This window comes from Panulirus ornatus, chromosome 73, assembly GCF_036320965.1.
Source record: "Panulirus ornatus isolate Po-2019 chromosome 73, ASM3632096v1, whole genome shotgun sequence".
In the NCBI taxonomy this organism is placed as follows: domain Eukaryota; kingdom Metazoa; phylum Arthropoda; class Malacostraca; order Decapoda; family Palinuridae; genus Panulirus; species Panulirus ornatus.
The window spans coordinates 1,211,061-1,226,457 of NC_092296.1; the positions used below are offsets into that span (position 1 = coordinate 1,211,061).

Below are 15,397 nucleotides of genomic sequence, written 5' to 3' on the forward strand. Positions count from 1 at the left end.
CGTGAAAGCAACAGCTCGTTCGCCCGCCTCGATGCACTTTTGCGTCACCCCCTCACCCCCCCCCAGGGCTCTCCCGCACGACCCCCAAGGAAATAATTTACCACGTGTGCGTCAGACTTTTGTAAACACTTTAACGCGCAGTCATCTCACTGGCCGAGGCAAAATAACACAGCCAACGCCCCAGGCAGCTCCTCTCCTCCCCAAGCTCAACATCGGGTGATCTTCCTTCATAGAACGCGACAATTCACCACCGGAACGGCTACATGCGAGTCCCATACCACATATCCACCATGTCGTGAAGAAAGAGAAAGTGAAAACAATGCCGGATAACAAGAATGGCAAGTCCCTCGAAGTTAAAGACATCTACGACGACATCCACCCTTGAAAATGAAGGTACAACAAATGCGAGTGGCAAAGCCTAAGCGTAAAAACAACAAAGACATACACATCTAAATGAGCGTATGGTAATTTCAGAACTACAGCATTCACAAATGAATGACTCACGACCAACACATAGAAGAATGGGAACACTAAAGCTAAAATATACACGAATGACCATCACATACGCACACACGTATGGGCATATAGCGAACTCTCAGACATATGGTAATACGTCAGGTACGATATCCAAACAATTCTTGAAAGCTTAACTTTACAAGACTGCATTAAACTGAGTTTGCCCTATGGCTATCACTATACTCGGCCGCATGTACGTAAACCATCGAGAAGAAATAAGCATTTCTAGAATGCTAACGTCATTCGCTGGGTCATGATAAATCCACCCGAGTTGACGTCAATGGGCGACACACACATCCGACACATGCACGCACACAAGACGGAAAAGGTTATATAGTTTTGACATCTTGTCTGGGGCGGGGGAAAAAATTGGGGTCACGAAAAGCATTACAACATATACATATATTATAATATATACATATATATATATATATATATATATATATATATATATATATATATATATATATATATATAGAGAGAGAGAGAGAGAGAGAGAGAGAGAGAGAGAGAGAATTTCCTCAGTAAAGTCTTGACCGGAAATATGGCAACAACGCACGATGCTTCAGCTGGAGGGGGATTCCCGCACTCATGACGTCATAAAAACAGCTGATGGACGCCACGTGAGGGAGAATGGGGGAAGTGAGGTGGGGGGAGAGCTGTGGAGGGGAAAATGGGGGCGGAGAGGGGGAGGGAAGGGGGGCACCAGGTAACAATTACATCTCACGGTAATAACCACACACCGTCTATTTGCTTTTACTTTCTTCTCTCGCACGCAGAGAGTACGTTCCACCACGGGATTGTTCGCCAACAAATGGAGCAGGGCTAAGTTACTGCACCCATATGACTGCAAATGGCATATAAGTAAATTATGTAGACTATAATACAACGTAATATTGACTATCTTTCATCTTCTATGTTGTCAATTACCACGACGGTATGCATCCCCACCACCTTTTTAATATAACGAACAAAATCCTTCCTTGTATCACAACAACTTACACCGTCATTTTCTACTTCCCATGGATTACAAAATATTTCAGGCAAATTACGGAACGAAGCTCAAAAGTTAAACCTTGTCTTGACTCTCCTGGCCGACATTTCTCCTGAGCTCTCGACCACAACGGCCGCCATCTTGGTTTGGCTGACGCATGTCAATGTCAGTTGGCTGGCAGCGCGGGCGGTTGGCAGTGTCCACGTTGTCGTACGGCCAGGGGGGACTACTAGAGCAGGTGGGGCCCACCCGTCAAACCTGCTCTTCCAGTTAGCCAAGAACAGTGAATCCCTTCCTGGAAATGTGCTTCATCACTTCTTTCTTTATGTTTCCCGCTCACATAGAGCTCTAGAAAAAGGAAAACGCTCTGCTCATTCTTGGTAAATCATACAGTGGTAAAAGTGACAGGAAATGTACACCCACGGCATCATTTACGACTGCATCACTTGACCAAACTTTACCATGGAACCGGATCTATCTACTCGAGAGCCTTACGGGACTTTTGTTTCCCTCGCCCAGATGTCGTCCAGCCAGTAATACAAGAGTCAACAACCTTAAAATTGGGCACTGAACGCATCAATAAAATGTCATTAATTCTATTCATGAATTATCAAAAAAAAAAAAAAAATGTCCTCCAAATGATCGCCATCCTGACCTACGACAAACGTAGCAGGTTTGCACAGTTCGGCCTAGAACAGCAATAAGCTTAGGGGCTGACTTATGTCAACGCGAGGGGAAAAAAAAAACTACCGAATAAGATTATTTCGTTAAGCAGAAAAAATGTTGAAAATGAGTGAAAATGTCAGAGTTGGGGCTGCTGTGTGTGTGTGTGTATATATATATATATATATATATATATATATATATATATATATATATATATATATATATATATATATATATTGTGAGGAGCGGAGCAGCGTAGGGCGTGGGGGCGTGATGAGCACTGTCTGCCAGCATCAGCCCTCCTACCACCCAGCCCGCCTCCCATGCACTGAGTCGCCATGGTAACATGCAATGACGCGCCCACCATTACACGTCACGGGGATTTCCCCTTCGACGTGGCCAGCCCGCGCAATGCGCGAGAGGTGACGTCACAAGACAGTCAACGGGGTAACCCGTAATCTACAAACGAATCCTTCCCGTGACACACTTGCTATTCCATATACCCACTACTCTATACGCACACTTCACTACCGTAAACAACACCTTTAATACGCAGTCCTAGTTCCATATCCACTCAAATAAAGCTATGTTTGTACGGTATTTTTCCACTTCAGTCACTTTTCGGATTGGCAAACCACAAATATCCTTAAACATTGAACAAGAAATTTGGACACCCATTCCCCTTTTGACGTAAAGAGAATCAGAGGAACTGCAGGTCATCTTCATTCGGGAACTAGAGTATCTATCAACAGACACACCTTAGACGAATTGCACGTGCGATGCTGAGCCTTCTCAAATCCCACCTCCCAACTCCACCAAACTTGGCTGACACGCTAAACTCGAGGCACAGGTACTGCATCAAGATATATACCCGCCAAGTTTTGGCTTACCCATCTCATGAAACAAAAAGTACATACATCGGAGCAACTGCAAATTCTAAATGGAAAAAAAAAACCATGAAAACGACTGTGATAAGCCTTTGAAACATTACTGCAGCATCAATAATAATAGTCACAAGATCAAGTATGAACAATTTTTTTTTCAATTTGTTGCTTCTAGTTGCCTCGCTAAGGCGAGGAAGACAAATATAACTTATATTAAACTAAATTCTTGCTACAGTGACAAAATCAGAGTCCACTTTGGACACAAGGCAACAGTAGCCAATGGGAGATGCTCTCGACATGACACATCGGCCGCAAGCAGACTAGCCCCCCCCTAATGTAGACATGATGCGAGGCGGGGAAACTCGCCAAGGTCATCCCCCGGCAGGAATGAGGTTTCCCTCGTCCCTGACATCATCATCATCATGAAGATACAAAAACAATTTCACCTGCTACAAATCCTTCCTCCCGGTGCATCTATTACCAATGGGAGCCTTCACCTTCCCACCTGCCTGACCTACATTTATTAATACCATGCGACATAAAAACTTTCTTAAACTATGCTATACCGAGTGAAGCCTGATGACCCATTTTACAGATATCTACAAACGAGGGCACAAAATTCATTATACAACAGCAATAGAAAACCAGTTTCCTGTTGCACAAAAAAGCTATGTAAAGGATTTTTTTTCCACACAACTTCCAATCAAATAAAAACTAGGCAGTGCCCATACCAAAAAGTGAGGAAGATCAGTATACTAAACATGCAGGACAACATCAACGAAGGTCTAATATCAATTTTCCTTGGGCAACTCTGAACTTGAAATCTACTGGTAAACTGAAAAAGGAACATATGAGACTAAAAATGAAAAATATGAAACATAGGGGAAACCATATAAAATCATTGTTCACTTTCTCCAATTAGCTAAGATATACAAACATGAATTTCCATGCACTTAAATATATACATACCACTACAGTAAGAGACTTTATGTATTCCCATTGAAAAGTTCTTTTCATCCACAGATGATCACTATCTTCAACATTAATGGAAACACCCAAAAGACACTTCAATCATCTATGTGGCCAATAAAAGCCTACTTACTACAAATGTTTCAAGAATCACGAGATTCATGTATACATACAAGCAATATAGACTAAATTTACACTGCAAAAACCATAAGAGTGCCAGACTAAAATAAAAGTACGAGACATGATAATGAAAACCACAAACACTTCCATAATGGATTTCGAATCTAGATAACTGCAGGTTGTAGCCATTACTAATAAACCCAGACAAAAGATATTTTTCTACCCTAAATCTAGAAAGAATTTTATGTATGGCAGTTTCCCATCAGACATATGTACAGTAATGATTGTAAATGAACATATAACATTATTCATCAAATGTACAGGACTACCATCAAATAGGCTTCTGGAAAAAAAAAATGTGCCAAGATTCCAATGACATGAAGTATCAGCATGAACTTGTTTTCTCCACAATAATACTCTATCCACAAAAGTAATGAAGCTTGGATATGTAATAGCAAGAAGAATTTTGATATTCTTATAAAGCCCTTAACCTCATACAAAAATTTTCATTAAAAATTCCAGAGCCAAAACAAAATTTTGCATCCTTATGTATATGTCATAAAAAGTGCTACATCTAAGACACTAAGTCAGCCTTATCAAGGTACACACGCAATACTAAATTCTTTCATAATTCTAATCATTAAAAACTGGTTATACATACTGAAGCCAGTCCAATAGCTTCATTATGCTGCTATAAATAATACTCTGCCCATAAAATTTCACTCATGAGATTCCCCTTGTCATTCTCCTTGATATTTCAGTTCATAAAAAGGGAATACATGAAACTGGGCATTTCTCTATCAGTTGATGCATCTAACAGATGCAATGCAAAGAAAAGCATTTGGCCTAAAATATCATTAGAACATGATCACTGACTTGCTATCATTGCAATTCCTATTAACTTGTGTAGATATATCCAAAGCACAAAATTCTCAACATACTGTTTTGTAATTTAAAGTAGAGTCATTTAGCAAAATTATATTCTTCATTCACTTCTACCTCATACAAAAAGTGCCTCTCCAACACAAATAAATTTCATTCCCCTCATACTTTACTCAATTTCAGAGGATAACAGTTTTCAGTATTCTTAAACATAACACAAAACAACCAATTTTCATTCACTGGCAATCACCTCTAAATGTCAAAAACTAAAGAAACCTAGAGCTCAAGATTCACATCCATATAACACTGTGGGGATTACTATAACTTCAAACATATCCACTATGTCCTGACAGAAAGCTTAGGGCTTGCAGCTGTTAAATATAATAGTTATATCAACCATTTACAAAATCCTGGTCTAAATTACTCAAAATGCTTAACTCCAGTACAGTCAACAAAATTATGTGCTATGTTATCAAAACTTCATCCATATCAGATGATTATGGTAAAAATTAGCCCTATTAAATATCAAATCCTATTGCAGCTATACATAATGTTAACAACCAATATGTTCATATCTGGGAAAAGCCTTAGCAACTTCAATGGCAAGTCGAAGTCATTATCACAAATCCATTTTCGACCAAATTCAACTGAATATACAAACGTTTTAAAGATACTTTAGTCTTAAGTCTTTTAAGAAATAGTAAAGAAGTTTTCATAATACTGTGTCCTTCAGGATAGTGCTAATCTATCTAGCTCGAAAAACCTTCCTGCATCTTGGTATTCTTTTTCCCAATTAAATGTGCACATAAATTCACATTATCAACCAATGTACTTTCAATCATGAATTTTCACATTTTCATCACAATCTTTATGATACTTATCTGAGCATGAAATACTCAAAATTACTAAAAAGCTATTCCCTGTTACAGGTGTTATAAATGTTCATGTAGATTGCCCACCAAGCATTACTACTACTTCTGTATTGATTTTTTCCCAAAAGCATACAAAAATGCAATCGAATATTGTTTACATTTTGCTGCTACCTCTGATACAGCAAGACCTACAACTTACAATAGTCAAGAAAAAAAATTGATTCAATACATGTCCATTCTCTGATCAATGAAGGCTGGCTTACAAAAAATCACCCCAATACACTTAAGTCAATTCAATACTGTAGTTACAGCCTGCTAGCTCATACATCTAAACCTGAAAATAACATCCAACACCAGAAAAAAAAATCAAATCTTCATATAAATAGTTATGTGGCATTTGTCAGTAACCAAATGCTGCAATCTTTCAACGAACTGTACTATAAGATCCCTAAGCCTTCTAATACTTTCACCTCTCCCCTGTTACAGAAGGAATTGCATTCTCAAAAGTTCAGAGGTTGAGCACAGCACAAAAAAATATATATATTATATACATTCACCTTCCTGCCACAAGAACCCAAGCTATGGGGCTTCCACAACACTCACGAGTGCTGGTCATGACCTTAGGCCAAGATGTTCAGTGATAATATGCGTGTTGTATGTTCTGTGCATGTTGAAGTAAAGCATCCGACTTCATTATGGAAGTTGCATCTTGGGCACAAGTAACAAAAATTCTCTTTAAATAACATCCTAAACTAAATTCAAAAACCTATACAGGAAAGGACCTTCCTTTAAAACATACATAAATAATGTTTCACCGCCATGTTAACAAATTATACCAAAATACAGCAGAAAACCAAAATAAATCCAACCTACCTTTGCTCAGCCAGATTGTTGGGGTCTGCAGCATGTAAACATTCATAACCAAACCTTCTAGCTGGTCTGGTACATGAAAGCTCATTTCTCAAACATACATACTCAATGGTATCAATGTAATGCTATATTTATGTTGCACCTGGAAGGTAAATAAAGGAATCAAAGCCTAAGGAATAAAAAAGCCCAAGAAACTTGGACCATGAATGTTTCATTTACACTATTCCACTTATTATTCACTTTAAAATACAAGACGTGTATAAAACTACATTCACTGCCCAAGACATGTCCTATGAATCCTTGGGAATCTTTACAAACATTTTGGTGTTACTAGATCACAACATATTTTTCAGAGTAATTACAAAAAAAAGTAATTCTTATACTGTCCTCAATCATATTTCAATAGGAGGCCAATTTTTTTAAAAAGTTTATCGTGTACACCACGAAATGACCAAGTAACAAAGGTGAACACACTCTGAAACAAAGGGATATCATTGCACTATTCTCTCAGAACCCCCAAACCACTTTTAAGTAGCTCTGAAGCTACACTACATGCATGAGCAGTGAAATTATGGAATCATCGACACATGTCATTAATGACTTTTCACCTATGGCATAATGGCATAACTGCAAGAGACCCACTAACAGCAAACCAGGGATATTACAATATTGTAAACAAAATATGCAATCCACATAAACATTCATAAACCAAGAATCTATTAAGCATATACACTGAGTACAATACAATTAGTGTGAAATACCTCATACTATCCAGTGGTGACCTGTCTCTTTGCAGCTTGTACAAGTTTACTGGTCTTATCTGGAATAATTTGTTGGTAAAATCTAGTCCAAGACCTTTGAAAAATTCTCTACAGATTTGATAACTCTTCCTTCTGCACTTGAGAATAGTCTAAAAAAAGAAATTTGTTGTTCCCTGTAACTTCAATCGACCCAGTCATTGCAAAATATTCTTAGCACAATCTCCATGCTGAAAATTTCATTCCTTTCAATGGTGCCATTAGTTCCCAACTATATATTACTCTGCAATGCATATGCTTTGAAATATCAAAACTGGTTTTTCCCCTTCCATTTAAAAGTTCACAGAATCCTACCACCCACTTACGCAGATTATGGGTTTTATGTTCAATGAAAGTAAGGTTATCCAACTTTCTGGGTCCTTTATACTCTATTGTGTTATACTAAAGTTTGTGTTGTTTCCCAATTCTAACTTTTTATTTCAGCAAAAAATTTGAAACTTTTTCATTTACAAACTATCATCGGTAGCCGAGTGAAATACTTAACATACTTTTGTAGTCCCTGTGCCTATTAATAATGAAATGTTCATATATACTCCAGTACTATAAGCAAATGATAAAATTCTGATTTGTCTGGAGTTACTTCACGATAGTGTGACCAGTTATGAAAGTATCAGTTCAACCACCATAAATGCAACACATTCTACTTTACAACACGTATTAGGTTCTGTATGTAAAGCTGTGGATCCATTTCCTATTTCACCAATAATTTCCATTCCAAGCTCAATGTACCCTAACTCTATAATCACACAAAAGGTTTTCCCATGTCTTCCAATACTGCATCACCATTTTGTTTATTCTGCAATTCTACTACAGTTGCACCATCTTTAACATTAAGAGCTTCTGGGTGCTTGAGGTAGCTTCAATATAGCCAGGCTAATGGAAATTGTTCAACAAAAATCTTAATGGTGATGCTATCTATCAATACCTTCTTTGTGGAGATATATGAATAACTTCTTAACTTTTCTGAATACCACCAAATATTTTAACCTTTCCAAGACAAAACTAAAGACCAACCAACCCTTCTAGAGAACAAGCCTGTTATAATTGTTACTGCAGAATGTATGCGATACAGTCAATGGATCTTTTGAAGTTCATTGGTGTAATCAAACAAACTTTTATTCCTTACCATTCTGAAAGTTGTCTATTCTTTTTAGCTTCATTAATCAAATGCACGATACTTAATGACTTGTACTGTTTCCTTTAAGAGTTGTCACTAGGGCAGGCAAATTTCTGAACATTTCAGTTAATGCAAAAACAAAATAATTTTAAATAGCAACCGAGGTCAGGGCTTGTTGGGAAACTGTACAAGTTAGATAATATAACAGTAAACTGTACATTGCAAAAGGGAGGGGTAAAGCTTAGAAAAACTCCAGAGTACGGAAAGCACGAAAAACTGCAAATGGTGAAAAAGTTTGCTACTGAATGTTGCAAAAATGTGTATCTTCTCATTTATTGAACATCTACATGGAAGGAGTTGTAAAGGAAACGATTACTAAAATACGTAGAATAGTATAAGTTAAAAAATACTATAAATGTTAATGAAGGATCCGATAGCAGAAAGTAGACAATTATATGCTAACTGGAAGTACTGCAGTACTACAGGACACTTCAGAACTGTGAAAGGTTAGAAACTCAAATATCTGGTGTATAATCATTGTAAACTGTGAAACGAACTCTGAAATACAGTCGCTCAAAGGTAAGGAGATAGTATATCTATCTTTGTTTAAAGTCATGAATCTCACATTAGAATATGAATTTCATATGGAACACAAAGTACAAATTGAATACAAGGATTAGAAAAATGTGATTTGGAATGAATTTTCTTCTCGTCATGCGATAAATATGGTACAGTAAGTTGACAGTGGAACGGGCCGAGTAAATCAAGAATGTTCAATCAACAGTAAAAATTGAAGAAACACTTCCAGAAATAAGAAGCAAGAAATCCAACCTAACACCCTACATTAGAAATATACAAATATTAAAGCACCATTGTGTTATTCATCTGCCACATGATTATGCACAGAAATGTGCTTGTGCACTCAATACTATGCTAACAACACCCTCCTAGTAACTGGCTGTAAATATGAATAAAATTAAGTACTTGCCAGAAAATGAAGACTTAACTTCTCAGTTTTCTATGCTGAATTAACTTGCTATACTTATCTTTATGGATAAATTGTAGCCCACTAGTCCTTGAAGTGAATTAGGCCTGCATCACTCATTGCCTCAGGGTATGTTAAGACTGAGAGGTCATGTTTAGTGAAGTTGCCCAGGTTAGGAAAAAAAAAAAAAAAAAAAAAAAAAAAAAAAAAAAAGCGGGGGGGCATGGATAAAACGAAACATTTCCCAAAAATCATCAATAAAATAAAAATGCCTAAAAATCTATGTTAAATATGTCTTTGAATGCTCTAATGGTCCATCAGCATTCACTCTATCAAACAAAACGACGATCATATCTTATCATCATCATTGATAATACACTAAATCTTGGCCAACAGGGTGAGCCAATCAAAGATCCTAATAATTTCTTGTAACGTTTTTGCAAACTTTTCTACTATTCAACCCATATTTTCTCTAATCATCATAGCCGTCCCAACTGCTGACTTGCCTAATATAACAAGTATACAAATGGTAGATGAGCTCGAAATAATCAGGGATGAAATTCTAAGTTGGCAGTGTTATAAATATGAGATCTGGAGGGATGGTGCAATAACATACCATATAGAGTAAAGGTATGAAACAGTGAAATAAAAAAATGAAGAGAAAGGATAGTTAGGGAGTAAGGGATTGACAAGCGCCTACAAACAAAAATGTGTGATGTACATCATACATGTAGAAAGAATATCATTGATTAGTCAAACTGATTACCAGTGAAAGGTATCGTGAAATTGCCTGCACTAGTTTGAACATCAAATTGGGGCTTCCTGAATCAATCTATTAGAATACTAATACTGTATCATTATTACAGCAACCACCATATAACAATATCAGAACATTTAGCATGGAATCTGAAACATAAGTACAACAGTGCTAAAATGAAATACTTACAAAAGTAAAACAGACGGACACTTATAAAAATGCAATCACCACATTCAGTGGATTACAAAAAGTATATGGGCCCCTTTGAGGTGCATAAAGCAAACACTGTCCTTACATATGCCTACAGCAAACATCAAAGAAAAAATGGGAACTACAATCTACTTCACAGTTAATAAACATTTTTTTTATTGTAAATCATTACTCACCTCCACATAACCAAAATTATGGTCTACTTGAAAAATTTACTTGCATCAAAGTCTGAATAACACCAAGTAGAAAAACCAGACAAGCAACCTGTTAACTGTCAGTGTGTAGGGGAAAGTAACACCGATATTTTTTTTTTTCTAAATCATGCTAACAATCTATTACAACACACTTCTAATCTGCATAATATTTCTGTTTAACAACTCAAACTCTCGGGTTAACTTGAGAATGCTCAAGAATGCAACAATATTTTTTTTTCTTTTATAGTAGGCCAAAAGAAAGTTCTTATAATATCAATCTTTAAGATGAAAGGAACCTTAGGGACGTTGGCATGATTTTCAAAAAGGAATCTCAAATTTCAAGAGACTTCTACCATTCAATACTAAATCAAATTAAGTATTCATATTAATTTCAACTGAAGAAATGATCAGTTTTAAGTTTTTTCTTCACTGTGCCAGTGGGCCATTCACTCTGCCAGTTAGTTGGTACCAGTGAGTCATATCAAGCTAACAAGATTATTTTATCTTATGCAACCTCCAAGTTATGTTGGGGTAAGCTTGGTTTACATGAAGGGAAGATACAGCCGGGGTCAGTCCCCCGTTTCCCCCCACCCTGAGACTATGTCATGTTACTTTTCATGAACTGGGGCAAGGGAGCTATGGTACTAGCCAAAACAGAAAAAAATTAGGACAATTATGTACACTTCAGAATATCTTAACTACAATCAAATAACTGCCAGCAAACAAACACCAGACTTACTACTAAAGCAGTTTTTCATGTTCAGCTGACTGGCCACACTTATTTTTTGATTGGTTAGATTAATTCAATCAGGTTAGGTTAGTAAGATTAGTTATACTGGTCCACCAGCACTTATTAAATCTTAATCAAAAATCTAATTTACAATGATTAAAAACTGTGCCCTGGTTGTGGCCAAACTGTGTCCTTTATATTTCCATCACATTTACCAATATGTCCTGCACACCTTGCCCACATGAAATAGGAAAAACATTGTATGAGAACATTCCCCAACAAGGGGTGTGCAATGGGCATTGCAACTTCTGCAGTAAAACGGTTAACCCAACAATGCCTATGTCATGTATCGACAGGGAAAAGCTTTTCAATTCCCCATTGTACTTCGTGTAATCTAAATTCTTTTCTCATCAGAATAACATCTTCAAAAACTTTTTTACTAGAGTAAATGCATTATGAGGTGGATATAGAGGAAAATAACCAATTGTATCCTAGTCAGTAACATACCATATGACATTACTACCGATTAATTGCCATCGTAGTTTCTGCATATAACTAAGCTGGGAAACGGTATTATGTATCTGCTATATTCTGTAATGTTTAGTATGTATGTATGTATATATATATATATATATATATATATATATATATATATATATATATATATATATATACACAACAATCTAAAACAGGCTCCTAACCTGACAAACTACCATAAAATGTGAACAAAATAACTGGAAGTTGTCCAGTTACCAGATGAATATAAATTTAAATGTCTTAGCACAATGCCAGTTAAAGATCATTCAATTTGGTCACCTTGAGAAGAATAACATACATATAAAAGCCTATTTAAGATTAGGTTCATTAGGCACTAGACAATACAACTAGGTGCTATACGTGCAGCTACACCCTTTAGAATGAAATGCATTATTAGATCAAGATACATATGGTATTCCAAAATAAACATTTCTAAAATTGCAAAAGTTACTACCAAACATGTAAACCTAAGATATTAGTAAAAATGAAAAAACCTAGATTTTTTCAACTATAAGTGCTGCTCATAAGAATTAAAGCAGGGAAGCGAGAAAATACATCAGACAATGTTTTCTTTACATCGATTACATTTTGCGTTCAATTTGTCACAAGGTCCTGTCTATAAAACAAATTTCATTAATGAAAAATGCTGATGCCTGAAGACGTATTCTCTACTTTGGTAAATTATATGACCAAACTAAAATCTTTGAATTTAGATAAAAAGATTATGTTATAAATTCTATATGCAAAAAAATGTGAACACCCAATAACTCATCAATCTGCCTATAGCAAATACTTAACCTTTGGACAAAACTTTAAATATAAATTTGCGAGTTCTACCATCAAAAATAAATGTACACAATTACTACCAACAAATTCTAATTGAACAACTGCACACTTTTGGTCCCAATAATATAAAAAACCTAAGGACTATAACTGACGAACAATACAAGGAAATCTTTAGAAACCCCCAAACAAAGAAAATTAGATGACCTAAATGCCTATTACAGACACACGAGGCAACCAATTTGCCTTTATCCTATGCTTACGTTGGGGGAAAATTAAGCATGGGTGTTGAGGGCATTCAATAATATGACATTTTAGCACATGTTGTAATCACATGAGTCAGGAAGTAGCCGTACCTCCCCACAAGGTACAGACCTTCACGAGCCAGCACCATGTTGGCTAAGGTCCCCCCCCCCCACACACCCTCTCACCTTAAGCTTCCCCACGAGTCAATTTTATGCATACCTCACACCACAACCTCTAAACTGGCACAAGTTACATACGAGTAACAAATATAATCATGCATAGCAGTTTAATTATATAATCCAGCCCCTACCACCCTAGAGCGAGAACGTGAGTGTTGGAATAAGAAAAAGGACTCATTCTCACGTATACATGTACCTAAATAACACTTGGGCTTCACTAAGGCCAATTCAGGGGGGTGAAAGTTCCCGTCTGACGAGACGAGAGTTACAAGGCAGGAGGGGGTAGAGGCCAGGGAGGCCGCGGGACCGTGCAGGCAAGAGGCCCCAACACAAGGAATCACACAAAACAGCTGATTCAGACCACCACGCAAAATGGCGTCTCCCATGAGGCCCATCTCATCGCTCCCCATTCCACTGCCACAGACGGGGTTAAACCCATGACGGCCACGGGTGGGTACGTGTCCATCAACCAATCCACCCATATTTTACCACGGGGAAGCCACAACCTACCAGATTTTTGGAGTAAACACAAGAAATCCGGAGGGGAGCGCGCTTCGGCCACCAGGAACTGATAACAAAACAGAACTGCGGATCACGTGACAGCGAGCTGAACGCTGATTGGTCAACCAAGTCATTTAAACCTTGACAAGCTATCACCGTTTTCTCTCATACACATGGACACTAATTAGACAAAAACAACTTCGAGTTTTCTTTATAGAGGTCGCACAAGCATGATAGATACTCGAATTAAACGTTCATGGAGGGAAATTGAGAGGGACTCCCTCGATCGCAGAGGTAAACGAAAAATGCCAAACCAGGCAACTATCATACTTGGACCCGCGAATTTGGAGCTCTCTTCCCACGCCTGTCCCTATCTTACAACCTTTTTATCTACAATGGTTGAGATACACATCTGTATTCAATAAACAAGGTAGAGTGTCGCTTGAAAGATACTTGAAACACCGTGGATCCTTGTAATATACCGACGAAATACTGTCTTAACTGCTACTGTATACAGCCCATATTGCCCTACCATCTATTATCAATTGACCAACAATTTACCAGCAACGTAATTCCCAAACTGAAAGGCTGAAACATAGACAGAAACCCTCCAGAACTGAGCATATATATATATATATATATATATATATATATATATATATATATATATATATATATATATATATAAGCAAACGATAAGGAAACTATCCTATCTCCTATTTCACATCTGAGAATGTGATATTCAATCAATATTGGAATAAACCATTTTTCTGTCCTCGCTTGACACATAAGCCAGCATTCTAAGAAAGTGACGGTGAGATGGAACAAAATCATAGGGACTGAGAGACTGGAAAATGGATATAATTTCTGCACTTTATGGCTGGTACGAGAAGTAATTGTATAAATGATTACCTGGCAACACAAAAACTCCAGGAGGACGTGAAATTTTTTCGAAATAACAGTAATATATGTTCGCTAGACCAGCACTTTAGCTTTAAATTGTACGGCCAAAAGAGGGAGGACGTTGCTGGGAGCTCATTCAGGTAATTGAGTGAGGTGTGTAGGAGGAGAGAAGGAAATAAAGAGAAAGGAGAGGCAGCCATGACAAGCGCGGGAATACCACACATGTGTGGCTATGCGTTCCATCATTGTTTTATACGTAAAATTCTTCACGTAACATAAATACTTTACTGCTCACTACAGACGTGTTTCTTTTTTTTTTCCCGGAACTGCACTACTGTAATCTTCATCTTTATTACCTACAAAATACCAGTACCTTAAGACCGACACCTAAATTGCTAAACTGTGGAAACTATCATTAACCAGTGCATGTTGAGTATCAACGTGCTGGATTCCTTGACATTCGCAGGATTAAGACAAAGAAGAACACCATCGTATATGTTTACGTATCCTTAACTCAAAAGGAATGTATATGTATTTTACACTTGTTCGCTGTGTCCCGCGTTAGCGAGGTAGCGCCGGACACAGACGAAGAGAGGCTACACCCACTCACATCCAGTCTCTAGCTGTCATGTGTTATGCACTGAACCCCGACACCTCCCTTTCC

General features: G+C 37.3%; 1 protein-coding gene across 13 annotated transcripts in view; it reads right to left on the reverse strand.

The window, feature by feature from the left end:
- drn (doctor no) overlaps window positions 1-13,992 on the reverse strand; it is a 150,590-nt gene extending 136,598 nt beyond the window's left edge. For 4 of the 13 annotated variants that reach the window (XM_071661157.1, XM_071661144.1, XM_071661158.1 and 1 more), the window contains exon 1: window positions 13,840-13,992. Coding sequence is in view for 2 of the 13 variants with exons in the window: in XM_071661169.1 (XP_071517270.1) it covers window positions 13,526-13,811 (286 nt within the window). In the remaining 11 variants the exon portion in view is untranslated. The other 9 variants (XM_071661166.1, XM_071661152.1, XM_071661159.1 and 6 more) reach the window with 6 other exon arrangements.
- Between the last annotated feature and the right edge of the window lie 1,405 nt (window positions 13,993-15,397).